The sequence below is a fragment of the Rhipicephalus microplus genome, chromosome 7 (genome assembly GCF_043290135.1).
Source record: "Rhipicephalus microplus isolate Deutch F79 chromosome 7, USDA_Rmic, whole genome shotgun sequence".
NCBI classification, from domain to species: Eukaryota; Metazoa; Arthropoda; class Arachnida; order Ixodida; family Ixodidae; genus Rhipicephalus; species Rhipicephalus microplus.
In genome coordinates, this window is record NC_134706.1 from 3,230,034 (window position 1) to 3,249,307 (window position 19,274).

Sequence of the window (19,274 nt, forward strand, 5' to 3'; positions counted from 1 at the left end):
ACAATACTCTTGAATTGAACTGGGAAAATTTAAGGCTAAGCAACCCTCACACTTTCATTTCCACTGTCATTAGTTGGGGCCATATCGATGTATTTGCAATTCAAATGTGTAGATAACAACCAACATCATCTTCGTAGACTGAATTCTACACGCCAGGATGTGGTTATCTCAAGAAAGTGTGCATACCAGTGGCAATACTGAAAAAATTGATGCCTTGTCTGAATCAGTGACCTTAAAGGGGCCCTGCAACACTTTTTTAGCATGGCCAGAAAGCGCTGCCGATCAGTAGTAGAGGCTCCCGACAACACGTGAGCCAAATATTATAGCACAGCATGCGGCCTGGAATTCACAATAAATGATCAATGTAAGCTAAAGATTGCTTTCTCTACTCTCAAAAAATTACGTTACACGCCCAAAAATCACACGTTAACGACCCATCTATCAGCCATTGGAAGATTTGAACATGGCGCGCTTGCTCGTTACAGAGATCGCCCCAAAAGGCCGCTACTTCTCCACGCTTGCGTGCGCGATCACACTGAAAAAAAAAAAAACGCCCACTCAAAGAAAGAAGAAAAAAAAAGTGCTCAAGGTCACTAAGCACAGGTGAAGTTTTTCCCTGGCCCTGCCATCCCTCCCTGCTTAGCTTCCAGCGCTTTCAACAGGATGAGAATAAGAGCGAATGCCATTGCAGCATGCGATGAACCTTTGTAACTCCACTCGCACTGGACAGATTCTTGAAATTTTTGCGGCGTTGAATTAGTAAGGCACTAAGCTCTTCCAGTGAATTCATTCCATGGTGACTTGAAAAAGTGTTTAAAACACTTCCTAAGGTACTCTTTAAAAGTACCTTAGGAAGTGTCCAGTAGGCGATAGATCAAGGCCAATTTCATAAAAGCCACTTTTTTCAAAGAAATCTTCATTGAACCGATGGAGCCCATATACGAAGAGAGGCTTTGAAATTAGCCACATCACTGCTGATCACGTGCGACAGTTTTGGCATGAAATCTAAGCACAAGACATCTGCCTTCATTTCTTGTTCCGGTGAATAAACTGGGATGACGAAACTAATGACAACATTCTGAAAGAGTAGTCTGTCAGCCTAAAATGGTTTAATATTTCATTTTATCAACCCTTTATATATGCTTCTTATGACCACAGTAGGATTAAGTACACAGGACTCATCCTTCTTTTCTGTCCTTCAAACTCTGCTTTTTATTTTCCGAAGGGGAAGAAAAGAAATTGCCAAATGGACACAGATGAAGAAAAACAAACAGAACACTCAAGGCATTGAGAAAAAGACACTATGCTCTCTTAGCTCAGGCCAGTGTCAACCATCCCTGGCCCTGAACTCTCTAAAAATAGTTAATCGTCTATGACACATCGATTATCTAACCGCTGCAGAGTTGAGAAGAAAAAAAACTCTCCTCGTCTCTTCACACATTTCTTGGTCTACGACCACAAAACAACTGTAAACATGTTTTTTTTTTACTATTCTGTTTGCACCACAAGAGTGAGCCGTGTTTTGAACGAGAACACATCGTCAGCTCAACAAATGATGCAAGATTGCGAAGGAGAGCATTCCACGAAATGGTTTGCTTGAGTGAACAAATGTAGCTTCACGATTCCCGAATGACCTTTTCTTTTTTTCTGTAATTAGTGGAGGTGGTTACTTTTTTTTGGCACTGTGATTTGAAAAAACTCTGCAGGCTATGACTCGTGAGACAACCGATGCTGGTTTTAAAATGAGACACACATACCCCTGCCACAGTGTCAGGTTGCTAGCCATGCTAGAAACGAATCTACGTGTTGAAAAAAAATTAAAAAGAACTGTAAAGGACGTCCCAAAGACTTTGAAGAAGGCGATATGTTCAACAGGCCTTCGGCTTTCGAGGCTAACGGAATAAAGTACAAAACATCACACGGTACATCGCAGCAGTTCAAGTATGATGTGTGCCGCACTCTCTCCCTAAAACATTGATGCCTAATCCTCTTTACGCAACTGCTTTAGCACATCTAAACAGTCACTAAAACCTATCGCTATTTGCAGTCGGATATGTTAATTTGAAAAAGTCAGCCCTGCCTTGTCGGGAAGCCACAAACGCCATTTACCGTGCAATAACACATTTTTAATGATAACTGAGTGGAAGTAGCTGGTATTCAACAGATGCTACTTTTTCAGTGGCATTGGTGCACAATGCAGTTTATAAAATGTGTGCTCTAAAACCAGCATCTTGTTTGTAAAAAATCTTTTCGTGGTATTTCAGCCTTCAAATACGATGAATGCTAGATTGTCAGCTGCTGCGGACAAGTGGAATCTATGTACTACGTAGTATTGCCTTTAGAACCTCGAAAAAGGGGTATCGTCGAGGAAAACGGGAACCAGTTAGATTTCATAAAAGCCACTTACTTCAATAAAACGAATGTGGGGGGTTGCTGATGTGGTGCAAGCTTCTTGTCTACGAAGTGCGTTTTCAGAGTCAACTTCTGCGCTATCGCTAGGAAAGTGGCCTCTTTGGCAAAAGGATGCTCAATTGGCTGTCTATTAACAATAAAGAAAACTGGCAACCAACTTTGATGACAAGTCCAAACAGACTTAAAAATGGCTCACTGGAACACTTTAACGAGACAAAGTAGCAGTTACTACGGTTCTAGCACTTACTGGCTGAATCTTGATTAATCCCAACGGCAGCCGCAAATCTAAATGGCATTTGTATCCCAACCGAAGCAAAGATGTAGCAAGAAACTTGAACATTTAACAACTAGTGGTGCTTCCAGAAACAAAGCACTTCACTTATACAGGCAGGTTTCCGTTGATGCAGGCAACCACATGCCCGACACAATTTCAGTCTCAAAAGGAACTATCGTCCACAGAATGCCTAACCTAATAAAAAAAAACTTGAGAGAAAAAGAAGAAATCGAAGTTATAGCACAACACCTGCTTAAGGAACGTGCATCAATCATGTTATAATGTTCGCAGGAGAATGCGACATGTACACAACCGGCTCACAGGGTAAGAGTAGATGCAGAATAAGATGAATCGAGCACGTATGTCCAACAAGTAAACAAACATACATTGGCAAAAGGAAAAGGGAACGCTACAACATACTGTCTCATTCATTCTTCACTAAGAAGTGGTTTGCCTTGGAAGTTTGAAGTAAACGCAACCATGCAAAAAAGAAAAAAAAAAACTCAACAGACTATAACGATAACCACAAATCAGCCCAACAATTTTGTTCGTATGGTAAAACCATGGATGAATGAAACACGCCGCATCCAGGACACATGTCATCGAAGCAATGAAAGATTGACGCAGCCATAATACCGCACTCATTCTGAAAATAAATGAACACATCAACACACGCACAGAAAAAGAAAACACTGTGGCACAAAGAACAAAATTCAAAATGCAAGCAAATGCCAACTTTTAGTGGCTAAAGTACTGCATATAAACTTCTCGTGGAACTTCAGGAAGCCATACCCTCTTGGGTCTCTTCCTTTTTCTTCAATTTCCACTGACCAGCTGTGGAAAATAGGACAATAACCAAAAAATACAGAGACAGCCATCAACTTGGTAATCAAACACACTTGCTCAGCACAGAAATGATGCTAAACACAGCTGCAGCAGGATTGCTGAGGAAAGTTGTAGGTGGCAGCCTCTGTGCAGATCATGTATGCTGACTCAAGACACCAAACCTTGTTCTATCCGAATAAAATCACGATATAATGAATTATCACTCTTAACGAAGTAAAGAATAGATTTGTCAAGAATACAATGTTACGAAAATACGTATAATAAATTTTCTGATTTAATGAAGTATTTTCGAGGCAGGTGTGACTGTTATAATGAGGTCTTAGTGCATTTTTTTTTGTGTCAAGGATGCAGATGCAACCAACATTGCCTAGCAATACCAAAACAGCTAGTAACTCGTTTCAGTTCTTCTGGCATAAGCGCAACATTTTCAAAATCGTCTGAGCCTTGAAGTCATACGTAGTGATACGAATAACATTCGTAGTCTGTCTTTTACATCTTTCCATCATGCTCATTTCTTTAGCACTACATAACACGTATACAAACTCAAGATGTGCCAACCTGCTCAAACTGCTACTTTTGTGGCAATGCGCTTTCAGAATGTTATATATCACACACTGATATATATTTATCTTGTTCAAAGTTTTAACATCAGTCAACCGAAAAATGTCATGCTCCTTGTTCTGTTCATATTAATCAAAAACAATAACGTTTACGCTATGCCAAGCAGAATGCTATTTCCCAAAACAGCGACAGAATTTGATTTGACAGTTACATCAGAACTAAAAAGAAATTAAATCTTAAGCTCAAAAGAATGCCTGGAATGTGCACCCCTGAAGAACGCACATTTTACACAAAGCCTGCGCTTTCCATGTGGATCTACTCAATTCACTAGCATTTGACAGTGAGACATTAGGGTGCAACATTGCAGATAACTGCCATTACATTCGCCGCTGTACAATATAAGCCCTTGATCATGCGAGCCAATTTGAGTCCACAGGTAATCTGCACAACGTAGCTACTGCCACACACACAACGTCAACTGCCTGTCGCGTGTTCAAAAACAGCGCGCCGTCCTCCAGCCGTCGTCCCCACGGCTAAAACTTTTCATACTCGCGGAACGGGGAGCCAGCAAGAGAACAGAAAAGGAACTTGTACTTTCTCTCGAGCGGCCGTGTTGGGCCTTTCGAAAACTTTGATTCTGAGGGGACTGCACTTGTTATGGGCTGTGCCTCTCTCGAGCGTATGTACACACGAAACCGTAAGACGTCTCCGCTACGATACTGCCGGGACGTTGCGCTACCATGGTGTCACTAATGAAGAGAACGTTTACACCACAAGGCGGCAGCACTGCCGGCGATTGTGTCTATTTCCCAACTTCAGAGAGATAGACAGGTAAGAGGCCGGCCGGAAAAGATGCAGGTGGAGTTTATATTGCGTACTGACAATACGATCGACTTAAGCCTTCTCGCTAACGCACGACACTGGACATGCCTGAATAGATTAGGCGAATGCCCCAGTGTCTAAGCTTCTATGATAAGAACATCACGAGTAGCTTTTACTTATCATTTTATGAAATGCTGCACATAATATTGCAACAGATGAGTTTTTCAAGAAAAAGCACATATGTTCATAACGTGCACAAAGTTACATGCTTTTACGATGGTTACCACTAGTCTGTAGGCAATTTTGTCCCGACAGTCCTTCATAGCAACACTGTTAAATGTGAAGGCTTTGTTACGGTTGAGACATGTAGTAAGCCAATCTCAAACAGCAAGTGAGTTGTTCAGACACATCTGATGAACAAGTGTGTAAACATAGCACCACTGTGAAAAACAATGAGGCAATGTTGTTAGCATACCAGTAATCTTGAATACAGTGGTAATGACCAAAGCTAACATAGTTCCTGATAGAATGGTGCGAGCAATGACTCACTACATGCAGGTCATCTCACTCGTGCACACACTTTTTTGAAGCTAAAATTTGGGTGTACGTTGCAGTCCATTATTACTCGAGACCAAAACCTTTTTTCGCGTGCGATTCGCACAATTGTTTTAAAAGTTGATGAATGAATTCATTGCGCCAGAAATGTGAAATGGCGCGCGTGTAATTGCAGCGGGTGAAACAGATCTCGGCACTCGGAACAACACCACCGGCCTGCACAAACAACAAATTCTTGCTCAGAACGAGCCGCACACTAATTATTCAGAAACAACAACGCAGGTCCAAGCAGCGCAGCCAGTTTTTGCACACACACCTATGATGAAAAAGAAAGAAGTGCACCGAAGTTTGGGTCGCACGGACGAAGTGACAGAGCCAATGCAAGATTTACATGGCGCACGTCACGCAATACCATGGTCGGGTCAGGCACGGGTGCTCAAATGTCCTACAGAAGTCGCGCTTCCGTAAAAGACGATATGGAGCGATTCTATCGTCGTCAGCTGTTGCACTGGTGAGAGATAGGAAGGAAATCCGCTGCAGCGTTCCGACATTTTGTGAACTTGCCATAGTTGACACAATGCGTCACGATGAAGTCCGTTAGTCAATGTTGTAGCGGACACATTTCGTGCACTTTGGCAGTCAACGAGGAAGGGAGGGGGAGGGTGAAGTGTCACAGATTGGGGGAGTGATCTACGCGGAGTTCGGAAGAGATTGCGCAGTTCGCGTTCACAACTGGTTTGCTTGACCGTTCGTTGTCTGGTTGTCGTCGTCGTGGCGATGCCATCTTTTCCTCAAACCCTTGCCAACCGGAAATGTGCACCGGTGGCCAAAAGAACGGTGCGTTGCCACGTCCCGTTAGATGCAGGCTGCTCACAGAACCCAGGAGAGCGGAAAGGACCGCAGTTACGTGATGGTGATTGTGAGAAAGCAGAAGTGAAAGAGGGACGAATGGGAGGGATGCGTGCAAGTGAGTGGCATGAAGAAATTGACCAATAGATTAGAACAGAGCGTTCAGGGAGGATCAACAGTTTCCACGACAAGGGCAATGAGAAGCAGACAGGACAAAAAAAAAGTGAGGGAACAGAAATACAGGCATGCCTTGGTGTGACGCAACAAAAGCTATAACACTGTACTGAATGGCATTCTAGCAATTTAAAGGTGGAAAATCTGCATCCTCGATCGGTAATGAGCAGGACTGAGCCAACAAAGTACAAAAACATTACGACAAGGCATAGCAAACCGATTGGTTTGGTCGGAATCAGAGGAACCACAGATAAGTACATTGCCATGGGAATATGGTGGCAGTTGAGCACCGCAATGGTTTGCACCTCTTTCAAACTGTGCATTCATCAAGTCTCCACCGATGAAATTAACAGAAAGAGCGACATACTATTATCGGTGAGCACACATCTCGTAGGGACAAATAGCAGTGACTGTTGCATCAAATTATAGAAACAGTGGAATTTCAATATGCTTTTCACGAAACAGGTAAATACAAATATTACGTAAAAATCATAGTACTAACCGAAAAAGCTTTTCAAAAGAAGCAGAAATATATGCATGCTCTGTCAGCTCACTTTTTATTAGACAGGATTGAAGTAACTGGTCACGCTGAAATTTTGTTTTTGCACTGAAGATGTGGTAGGATTTCTAGATATGTTGGTCAAGATCCACTTTTGTGGAAATATTGTTCAATCTTGGGGGAGAACTGCAATACTTTTAATTACAACGCATTACTTTCGATGGACATTTGCCGGTATAAACAGAAAAATGTAACAAGCTGAAAAACGTATCATATGCAGAATCATATCAATGAGATTTCGCTATACCCCAAATGCAAATCACCGATCGAGAATAGAACATCGTAAGGAAAATATGCGTTGCATGCAAGCAAAGTGCGAGAGAAAAATTTTGGAAAGGAACAGAAAGGCAGCGATGAAGAGGGAGGAAAGAAAGCTCAGGGGTTGAGTTCGCTCTCCAGCATTGCATCCAACTGGTCGGTCAAGCTGGCCAGCATGTGCTCAATGTCGTGAATCACGTCTCCCGATGAGGACGACGACGGTGCTGGCGTCATCAGGCGACCACCTGTCGTCAGGGACAACCTGCATGGAAGAAAAACAATGTTTTTTGAAGGCGATTTCACTCTGCCATACCCGTTTTCTGCATACAGAGACTACTCTCAGCGAATGGGAAGCTCAGCAAATCCTGCTAAAATATTTGAGTTTGATGTTAAAATCTGTTTTCTTGTGGCCCACCGGCAGATATTGACATTAGCTTGACGTCAGGCTATGGTACCGATTCTGGTGACTTCATGCAGCACTCCAGCTACCCTCAAAGCTCGATATAATGAACCGGCATAAAACGAAATATCAGTTATAATGAAGTAGATTAAGAATACTCTTGCTGTAGACATAGTGCTAGGAATATACTTTATAACAAAATTTTGGATATAACAAACTTATTTTCCAGTAAGATGCAACTTAATTATAATGAGGTTTGAGTGTAGTTGTCATGACAGGCTCCAAAACTTCCAACATGCCCGCTTGTGTGTCACTAACAGAGCCAAGTTGCGAAACAGCCGTGAAAACATCATGATATCTTTCATGAAGATCTCGTGATACTCTGACACTGAGTTGTGACACGTGACGTCAGGGTACAGTGGGAACTGAAACTAACCTTCGAAAACATGATGCAATTACTTTTCACGATGCACACATTCTTGCCAATACACTTTTTAGGCTTTTGGGGGCTTGGCTTTGCACTTTATGAAAAAAAAAAACAAAAAATATTTCTGTCAGTGTTCCTTTAAAACTGACGTCAGTGAGGAAACTTGGAATTCACATACTACAGACCTAGCAAACTGCAAAAAGCAGGTCTACCCAAAATAAGTGCAAATTAGGTGTATGAAACATAGAACACAAACAGTACTTCTATTTATTGTACCTAACATGTGCTCTCCAGTTTAATGCAATGAACCGATTGACACGGCAATCAATTCTCTTCACTGCAGGCCTGAATTATCACAAAGGGCACTCATTCACACGAAACCTTGACCGCATTTTCATGTCAGTTAGTTATGTGACCACTATTAGTTAATACAGTAACACCTTGTTAACTCGAACTCCCATATTTTGAAAAATTCGCTAAGTCGAAATTTTTTGCACCACCGAACATTTTCCTATCCCATAAATTTTTTTTACCTTTATCTCTAAGTATTTCGGGTCCGATTGCAGATAACTCGAAATCTTGACTAGCAGTTGAATCAAAATTCCGTCGCCGAACCATTTTACAAGGCTCGCGCAATTTGCTATGCCTGAAGTCCGTCAATTTTTTTCTTATTTAGCTGCGCCTGCCACTATTTCGATGCTATCTGCGAACGCAAAGTCTCAGCCCAGTGACATGTCAACTTTGTCGAGCAACCCTGCGGCAAGTCATGTGACAGATGCGCTGAGCATGGAAGCTCTCTGCCCACGCTTTGCGTAGCTTGTCTCATTGGTTTTGCGTAGCTTGTCTCATTGGCTTTGTGCAGTGCACATGATTTTCCCTGAGATGTCATTTTCTTTCATCTGCGAAAACCACGCAGTACGGATTTTTCGCTGAGTGCAGTGCTCGTGATTTTTCTTGAGGTGTAATTTCCAATCACCTGCGTAAACTAAGCAGTACGAATTTTTCGCTGACGGTGAGAAGTGACAACTTAGCGTGAGTGCGGCAAGCATGGTGTCTACCGAAAGAGCTTTTTCTACAGAGTTTTATTGTCTCTCATTACACATTCTACTGAATGCCTCAAAGGTCAATTTCATTGCCTCTATGTTTCATTTATTCGTTCTTCGTACTTCACTTTAATTGCCCGTGAATGACGTAAATTGTTATTTGACTTTGGTGTCCCTTTAACGAGAAGCCTAATTCTCATTGGGGCCTTCCAAGAGACAAATATCAATTTGTAAACGGAAAACACAGTGCGAAGGAGACGAAACACAATCGAGGAACACAGAGGTTGAACGCTGACTAATAATTGAAAGTATAATAGCTTCAACTCAATACGAAAAAAATATGGAGAGAAAACGCAGCACATAAAATTTTCTCCACGATACAATGGGCATATGCTGTCAATTGAAAAAGTTACAAACATGCGATTACAACACGAGAACGCATTAGGCACATTCAAGATAACTAAACTGTTCATTGCTTTGCATCAAAGATGGTTTGTTTATGCAGGCATTGCTTCTTTGTTTGATAGCAAATGCCGTGGCAAACACACGACTGGGCGTGCTAGTGAATCTTAAAATGACTTCGCAGCTCATGAACTGTGGTGTGCATCCCTTCTGCACCTTTTTTTCTCATTTACAAATGTGTAACCAAGGAGACCAAGGTACCACCCTTCTAGTTTGTTTTTGTTAAAGGTCTTCCGATCTCTCATACAACAACTTCACTTGATGACTTGATCTTTGTCTAAACTTGTCTTGTTTGAGCTGAGACAGCCTGATGAGCTTGGCTGGCTGCTGCAACCCGTCTTTCACACAAACACCCAATCACAAAATTGAAAACAACGAAGCCGCAAAGACTCACTTGTCTATGGGACGAGGGGGGACAGTGGGTTTCTGTGCTGTAGCTTTGTTGCGTGATGATGGGGGTGAGCTCCTGGGTATGTCTGCAACAAACAAACACCAACAATGTAACAATGCATATCAGGGCACCTGTATCTGTTGTGCAAACTAAAATTGTTAGAAAACTAAGAGCATTTTCAGTGATGGGTAACACTTATCAACGTGATGAAGTTAAAAGACAAATTTCGCAGAAATTTCACCTTTGGTGTCAGCGTTGTGAGTAAAAAATCGTCTTGTCTGTGATCAAAAAATTGAAAAAGATGTAATTAAATAAATCATAAAACTTTCATTTCGAAGTGAGAATCAAACCCTGGCCATCTGTGTGGCAAGCTGATGTTCTACCACAGAGCCATGTGATTGCTTGAAATTGCTTTAAAAAATAACTAGAGCTGAGTGAATAGTAAAAGTGCACAGACAAATTAGAATACTGACATGTAAATACAATCCAATTGAAAATATTTCCAATATTTCTCAAATGCTTCTAGAATATTTTCAGAGTAATTTACAGTGCAATTGCAGACAGAAAGCTTGGACAGAATTCCTAAGCATATAATTATAAGATAGTGTCATGAAAGCGTTTCTTTTCTGTTGGCTAGGTTGACGAAGCGCTGGCAAGGGGGTGTTTCATAGTTGTCTGATCAAAAATGAAGCAATGCAGAAGCCAAATTGTATTTGTCTGCATGATTTGGTGCAACCAAGCTGCTGTTCGCGACACTACACGTGAAAGGCAAAGATGCTATTTTCGCAGCCTCTCCTCCTGTTTCGACTTCTTTTGAAGCTTAACTGATGTGGCAGACAAGGGTGTGCCGAGCTCCCATCGAGTTCGGAGTTCTAAATTTGCCGACCTTCTGCTCAAATTTCATGTCCAAACAGCCTTATTGAGTGCCCACCTCTGCCACATTTATCAATTCCATGTTGAAACCACTACATTTGATACCAAAGCATAGCATGAAAGGCAGAATACCGCAATACGAAAATGCAATGGGACGAAGCATGTTGGAAATCTGAAGGGGCCACTGCCAATCGGACATTGACTGGATTCAAATAGTTCGTATAGTAACATTACAGTGGAAATTGAATTGAATAGCAAGCACCTAGTGCACACTAGGCCTTGGTGCATTGGTTGCACCAAGGCCTAGTGTGCAACCGATGGCAGCGTTGTGAACCGTGCTTGTATGACGTCAGTTCGAGGATTCACGCGCTTTTGAGGTGCAGCACCATATAAAAACCATCGTCGTGGTAAAACTCGGCAAAGACGCCATTCAATTGGTTTCTTGTGTGTGGTGGCTACCGACGCTGTTCTAGCAATTATGGGTGTCCTCTTTTAACGCTCATTTTAAAAGCACAGAGCTTTGTTTTTTGAAACTGCGGCCGCTTGTCTCCCCGGTGAGTACTGTGCTAGAATACTGCTCTGTGCCTCTAATGTGTGAAGCAAGTACTTTGTGTGACTGTGTGAAGCAAGTACTTTGCTGACAGTGACTTTTGCTATACCTGCCCTACGCTCCATTTTTCGGTAAGCTTGCAACCATGTTTCAGTGCTTCACCAATACGTCAGCCATTCATAGCACGCAGGCTATAAGTGTAGGCGACTTACACCAGGTGAGGTGCCGTCCCAACACCCCGGAGGCTTCTAGACATAGAGCTGATGACGCGGCCTCCCAATCACCTCGTGTAGGTGCAAGCGCAGCTGAGCAGCACAGAATATTTGAGACTACGGCTTTATTTGGTTGGTGTATGCACATATATATGTAGTTTACTCATCAAGACAAATGCGTGCCTAGCGCAGTGCTTACCCAAGTTCATAAGCAAAACCTGCTTTGTTGTTTAGAGCACATTCACTAAAGGTTGTCACGTAATCTTTGTGGCCCTGTGCGCGGTATATACAATCAGCGACAGGTCTTTGTTATATTCTCATACTCAAGCGACGGCCCTGTGTGATATCAATATGAACTATTTCATGATGTCGCTTTATTAAACAAACATTCTTGGGACAAACTGCCGTCATTTGCATTGGCCAGGGGGTGCATTAAGGTGGAACTTGCCCCCTTCTCGAGTCACACCAGCACGTGTCCCTCAACACTCTTCCTACTGGGATACAACACGGGCTTGCACCCTGCCGACACCCATAAGTGCAATCCAGGCATGGTTATCTCAAATTCGGTAATGTAATTTGATGCTGCTTTGCATTTTTAGTAGATGCTATGAACGGTCGATTGACTGCAGAAGCAGCAACTTAAACAGCTGCTCTGCAGTAATTATCTCATGTGTAGTTTGCGAATACCAAAGTGGCAAAAATAAGTGATTATCCCACATATCCTCACGTTCGCTCTCACTATCGCTGCACTGCATAAAAAATATACTAAGGAAAAGGGCAGGCATGCCCATCTCTTTGAGATTTTTGTGAAAGCTAACGTCCTTTTCATGGGTGTACAAAGCACACCAAGACACAGAGCCACACAGTTCACCATTGCCCAGCACTCGATTGCCATGGGGGCGTTGTGCGGTGGGTTCGCAAGTCCACGTGTTTGCAGGACGATGCATCTCCATTGCAGGTGATGCGATCTCCGTTGACGGCACCCGGCTGCTTACATTCAAGAATGTGGCCTGCGTCGTACACCACTGCGCCTTGATGAGACACCACAACTTTTCGCTAGCTGTATCTACATGCTTGTAGATGCTGGAGAAAGGCACACTTATTGAAATTTCGAAACACCCAAACTAATTAGAATCGAATGGTGTAAACTGCAGATGACGAGCGAGAACACCCACACATAGTTTTACTTTCTGACCAGCAATACAGCCGGCGGCATTAGCGTGTTCATCGGCCTTCTGAGAGGTTTCTTGCACCTGTCGATTGGGCTGCAACTAAAGCAAACTTTTAATTGCACTCTAAAACATTCCTAGTGGGCGTTAGTTGACCATTGCGAGGCTGTTTGTTCGAGAAAATTTCCACCCGAAGCAGACGATCCGTGCACAGGAGCAGTGGGTGCTGCAGCGCAACTGAGAGCAGAGTCCACAAACTGACAGCACATGTGAGAGGGCGCCACTCCAAGATCTCGAGGCAAATTATAAAGATACTCAAAATTTCAAATATTTGCACACCCCTATAAAAAGACAATGAAAAAGTAGTCTCCTCAACACATGTAATAGTGCATGGCAGAATCCTAGAGTAGCACCAGATGTCAAGATGTGTGAATTGAGCAACAAGTGGGCGACTTAATTAAAGCTGCCCAACCATTATAAAGAGTGCAAGTGTGCATGGCACCTTACAGACAAGTAGTCAGTACTTCACCAGTTAGCAAAGGGAAGAATTGTGGTGCTGTGGCCACTTGGCAACCGTACATCTAGTAGGCATTCTAAGATAGCTTGAAACGGCCAATGATACGAGCATAAATGTTCCTTTCCTTGCAGCATTGTTGAAAGCAATGCGCTTGGTGCTCGATTACTCTATTGCATTCTGATATTGGAGGCAAATCTCAAGCATTCTCAGAGTTTTTCATGTCAAAAAATCAATCAAACCATGCAACTCATAGATAACGGACTTGTAAAACGCAGACACGCGGAGAGGAAGCGACAGGAGGAGAGCTGATGGGCAGCTTAAAAGTGTAATGCAAGATATGCGTGCTCTAGTACTGTCACACAGTGCATGCAAGAAAAAAACAAAAGTCGCAAGATGCATCCTTTGGATTCCCAACCAAGACAACTCGCCCAGCTTTTCCCACTGCCAAGGTTTGCAATGTCTGGCACTTGAATGCAGTGTGCAATGCTATGAGTGAGTGGGTGGTCAGGTGCTTTCGTAGGTGAATGGGCATGATTACACAGGCATTGAAAGCATTGCGCTGTTGTGCCGACACAGCCTACATGACGCACGATACATGCTTGCAGACATAAAGTTCAGGTCTTCAAGGAATAACTTTAGGAGTTTCACCTCTAACTGGAACTTCTTCGGGGGGACTACGGACATCCGCTGCCGTTGTCGGTGGACTGGTCCGACAGAGTGGCTTGTCCAGTCCATTGTCATCTGGGTCGGGAGAGCTTCCGGTGGCCGGCAGAGATGACGTGCCGTGTTGGGGCAAGGGTGGTGGCACGCTCTCCCCGGGCCTCTGCTTGATGGTGCCCACATTCTCGCAGGCGAACGGGAGGGACTCCGACGAGACACTGGATCCGTTCGAGTCCTTCCGACGGAGCAGGGTGCCGCTGGGCGAGAGTTCGCCGTCCGAAGAAGAGGCCGAGTTGGGGGTCGACATGGCTGGCGGGGGCGGCAGTGGCGCCTGCGGAGCCTCGTCTGCCGCGCTGTTCGCCGACGTTGCGGGTGGGGGCGGCGGAGGGAGCGGCGGTTCGTCACGCGTTGTCGCCATGGTGAACCTGCGAGTGTTCCGTGACGAGGGTGAAGCAAGCACAAAACAAGCGACGTTGTAGACCCACATTTTCTTTAAAGGGACACTACAGATAAACAATAACTTCATTGACAAAGTGCACTCTGAAAACTCTAATGACGTTTGTTTCACTATCATAAGTTGATCATTAGCGAATAAAATCAATGTTGAAGTTTAATTTCTATTAAAGTTTCGCGACAAAACCTTAACACGTGACATATGAAATATAAAATGCATTTTCGGTATTTTCATGGCATTCACTTGTTAAAATTTTCTGAAACTTCACATGCTAAGTCTATGGCACCCACAGATAACAATGTACTTCATTTTTCTCGATTGTAAACTTCGTAGAACCCAGCAGACACCTTCAAAGTTTCTTATGTCACGGTGTTTGGTGTGACAATCTCAAAGTCGCACCCCCACCTACATCCTCGATTGATTGATTTGTGGAGTTTAACGTCCCCAAACCACCATATGATTATGAGAGACGCCGTAGTGGAGGGTTCCGGAAATTTCGACCACCTGGGGTTCTTTAACGTGCACCCAAATCTGAGTACACGGGCCTACAACATTTCCGCCTCCATCGGAAATGCAGCCGCCACAGCCAGGATTTGATCCCGCGACCTGCGGATCAGCAGCCGAGTACCTTAGCCACTAGACCACCGTGGCGGGGCGCACCTGCATCCTTTTTTCGTATGTTTTCTCCCTTACTAAGTGTTGTGTCGCGGTAAGAGTGGTGTTAACCGGATTGTGAATATGTACTTTACTAATATGCCACAAATCGTTTCCCTCTTTAAACAGCGAGGCTGCTTTAAGTTGAGCCTGCACTGTTTGGATACTATATGTATGGTGTCACCAGAAGGAAGAGAAAAAAAAATTAATAAAACAAGATCACAATGATGCTAAATGATAATTACGATTATGCTTGAAATGAGACTAAGCTCGGCCTACCCTAACAAGTACGTACGAGCCTACAGCTTCACTGTCCAACTGTTTTCACGGCATGGAACTGGCTGTTTTCATTTCCTAGAAATTTCCCACAAAATAATGTTTATTTCCAGATCTTGAAGTAAGCAAGCAAATGTTTCACCATCTAGCAAAATTTTCAACTGTGACATTTGCATCTGCATTAAGACTTCATGAATGCCCGGTCAAAAGCTTTCATCAGTCCTTGCTCACACTTCAGGGTTGAACTACCACTGCCGTTGCTGCCAGACAAGCCATGAATAGAATTAATTGCCTGATCACATTGTTATGGACCAAGATCACATTAACAACATTCTATGCCCTTAGAAAATACGGGGGTAGGCTCCCATACACTGCCAAGTATGCCCAGTAGCTTTAGCCATACAACCTCATTCAGGTTTTTCGTGATATAATTTCAGCCAAGGGCCCCTGACATTTCAAGAAATGTTTCTCACCCCTCAGAGACCAAAGACAGGCATTCATGAACTGCCTGTCAACCCCTTCCTTTCAATTTTTGCATATATTGCAAACAGTTTTATTTTGGACTCAACCAATGGAGAAGGTGGGAAGGACGACACTTTGATGAAACATTCACCGATTGAAACAGGACAGTTTAGGGCCAATTAACACACATATTTTAATTTCTATTGTTTTCAATAGGGGATCATACCAAAGCATGTTCAACTTGGAACGTGCAGATTAGAGCCAATATAATCTATGGAGACTAGATTAATCGCAACATTACCTCATTCTCTTGAGCCATTGCGCCTATCAGTCATTATATTAAAAAATTTGATGTCCCATTGAATCCAAGAGTACTGTACAACCCTGCACACAGCTATATGCAGTGAAACTGTTGTTCCCGATGTTTTCGTTTTATGTTTAGCACCCCAACAATGCTACAGGATCAAAGCCAAGTAGTTTATTGACAGGTGCTGTCAGGTACACAATACTGTTTGCACAGAAAATGCACTAAACATTCAGTCATTTGATCAAAGCAGCCTACCTGGACGTGAGGCTCTGTACGCAGGTGGCAAATGCCGTCTCAGCTATGTTGGCCTCTTGCTGCCTCCGGATGGAGTTGGTTCGCTTGGGCGGGGTTGGGGCAGGGCTTCGCTTTGCCCCGCTTCCCGTGTCTGGCCAATCGGACGACAGCTTGGGGTCAAGGTCCTTGGGGTCGTAGTCGAGGTCGGGGCTGTCCAGCAGCGCCCTCGCTGCCACCTGGAGGCACAAGTAGTGTTCTTTCTTTGTAGTGAAAAACTGAACATGTCAAAGCAATCATCATCATCATCAGCATCATCAGCCTGACTACATCCACTGCAGGACAAAGGCCTCTCCCATGTTCCCCCAGTTAACCTAGTCCTGTGCTTGCTGCTGCCAATTTATACCGGCAAACTTCTTAATCTCATCTGCCCACCTAACCTTCTATCTCCCCCTAACCCGCTTCCCTTCTCTGGGAATCCAGTTAGTTACCCTTAACGACCAGCGGTTATCCTGTCTACTGGCTACATGCCCGGCCCATGTCCATTTCTTCTTCTTGATTTCAACTATGATATCCTTAAACCCCGTTTGTTCCCTAATCCACTCTGCTCTCTTCTTGTCTCTTAAGGTTACACCTACCATTTTTCTTTCCATTGCTCGCTGCGTCGTCCTCAATTTAAGCTGAACCCTCTTTGTAAGTCTCCAGGTTTCTGCTCCGTAGCTAAGTACCGGCAAGATACAGCTGTTATATACCTTTCTCTTGAGGTATAGTGGCAATCTACCTGTCATAATTTGAGAGTGCTTACCGAATGTGCTCCACCCCATTCTTATTCTTCTAGTTACTTCAATCTCGTGGTTCGGCTCCGCGGTTATTACCTGCCCTAAGTAGGCAGTCTTTTACAACTTGAAGTGCACTATTACCTATCTCAAAGTGCTGCTCTTTTCCGAGGTTGTTGTACATTACTTTCGTTTTCTGCAGATTCATTTTAAGACCTACCTTTCTGCTCTCTTTGTCTAACTCCGTAATCATGAGTTGCAATTTGTCCCCTGAGTTACTCAGCAATGCAATGTCATCGGCGAAGCGCAGGTTACTAAGGTACTCTCCATTAACTCTTATCTCTAACTGTTCCCATTCTAGGCTTCTGAAAACCTCCTGTAAGCACGCGGTAAATAGCATTGGGGAGATTGTGTCCCCCTGCCTTACACCCTTCTTGATTGGTAGTCTGTTGCTTTCTTTATGAAGCACTATGGTAGCAGTTGATCCCCTGTAGATTTCTTCCAGAATGTTTATATATACTTCATCGACGCCCTGATTCCGCAGTGCCTGCATGAGGGCTGATATTTCTACTGAATCAAACGCCTTATCGTAATCTATGAAGGCTATGTATAGTGAAGAAGAATGGCGATTTGGGCTAGTTGGTTTGAATTCATGCTAATAAGGGTTGCAGCGCGAGCACGAATGTGCTAGAAGAAACAGACAAAAGTCGAGGTACGGAAGGCAAAAAGGACAACACCTCGACTTTCGTCTGTTTCTTCTAGCACATTCGTGCTCGCGCTCCAACCCTTATTAGTATTACTATGTATAGTGGTTGGTTATATTCTGAGCATTTCTCTATTACCTGATTGATAGTATGAATGTGGTCGATTGTTGAGTAGCCTGTTCGAAATCCTGCTTGTTCCTTTGGTTGATTGAATTCTAATGTTTTCTTCACTCTGTTAGCAATTACTTTTGTAAATAGCTTGTATACTACAGAGAGCAAGCTGATCGGCCTGTAATTATTCAAGTCCTTGTCATCTCCTTTCTTATGTATTAAGATGATGTTAGCGTTCTTCCAAGACTCTGGTACTCTTCCCGTCAGGAGACACCTCGTAAACAGGGTGGCTAGTTTTTCTAACACAATCTGTCCTCCATCTTTTAGCAGATCTGATGTTACCTGATCCTCACCAGCAGCTTTGCCTTTTTGCATGCTCTCCAAAGCTTTTCTGACTTCTTCTATCATTACTAGTGGGGTGTCATCTGGGTTACTGCTAGTTCTTATAGTATTAAAGTCGTGGTTGTCCTAGCTACTGTACAGATCTCTGTAAAACTCCACCGCTATTTTAACTATCCTATCCATATTGGTAGTTATTTTGCCTTCTTTGTCCCTTAGTGCATACATCCGACTTTTGCCTATCCCAAGCTTCCTCTTCACTGCTTTAACGCTTCTTCCGTTTTTCAGAGCGTGTTCAATTCTCTCCATGTTATACCTTCTTACGTCGGATACCTTACGCCTATTAATCAACTTCGAAAGCTCTGCCAGTTCTATTTTGTCTGTTGTACTTGAGACTTTCATGATTTGACACTTCTTGATGAGATTCTTCGTTTGCTGGGAAAGCTTGCCAGTGTCCTGTCTAAAACTACCCTGCCTCCAACTTCCACTGCACACTCCGTAATGATACTCGTCAGATTATCGTTCATTGTATCTATGCTAAGGTTGGTTTCTTCAGTAAGAGCCGAGTACCTGTTCTGCAGGGACACTCTGAATTCCTGTACTTTCCCTCTCAGTGCTAGCTCATTGATTGGCTTCTTGCGTATCAGTTTCTGTCATTCCTTTCTCAAGTCTAGGTGAATTCGAGATCGTACCATTCTATGGTCACTGCATCGTACCTTGCCAACCACTTCCACATCCTGCACTATGCTTGGGTGTGCACTCATTATAAAGTCTATTTCGTTCTTATTTTCGCCATTAGGGCTCCTCCATGTCCACTTGCGGTTTCCTCGTTTTCGGTAGAAGGTGTTCAAAATCCGTAAATTATTGCGTTCTGCGAACTCTACTAGTAGCTCCTCTGGCGTTTCTAGTACCGATGCCATAATCTCCTACTGCCTGGTCTCCAGCC

The 19,274-nt window shown here is 43.4% G+C and overlaps 1 protein-coding gene across 1 annotated transcript in view; it reads right to left on the reverse strand.

The window, feature by feature from the left end:
* Positions 1-1,184: 1,184 nt before the first annotated feature.
* LOC119180292 (caskin-2) overlaps positions 1,185-19,274 on the reverse strand; it is a 394,179-nt gene continuing 376,089 nt past the window's right edge. The window contains exons 22-25 of the mRNA XM_037431451.2: positions 16,423-16,637; positions 14,003-14,439; positions 10,037-10,118; positions 1,185-7,572 (exon numbers count right to left, since the gene is read on the reverse strand). Coding sequence (XP_037287348.2) covers positions 7,428-7,572; positions 10,037-10,118; positions 14,003-14,439; positions 16,423-16,637 — 879 coding nt within the window. The 3' untranslated portion in view covers positions 1,185-7,427. The remainder of the gene's footprint in view (positions 7,573-10,036; positions 10,119-14,002; positions 14,440-16,422; positions 16,638-19,274) is intronic.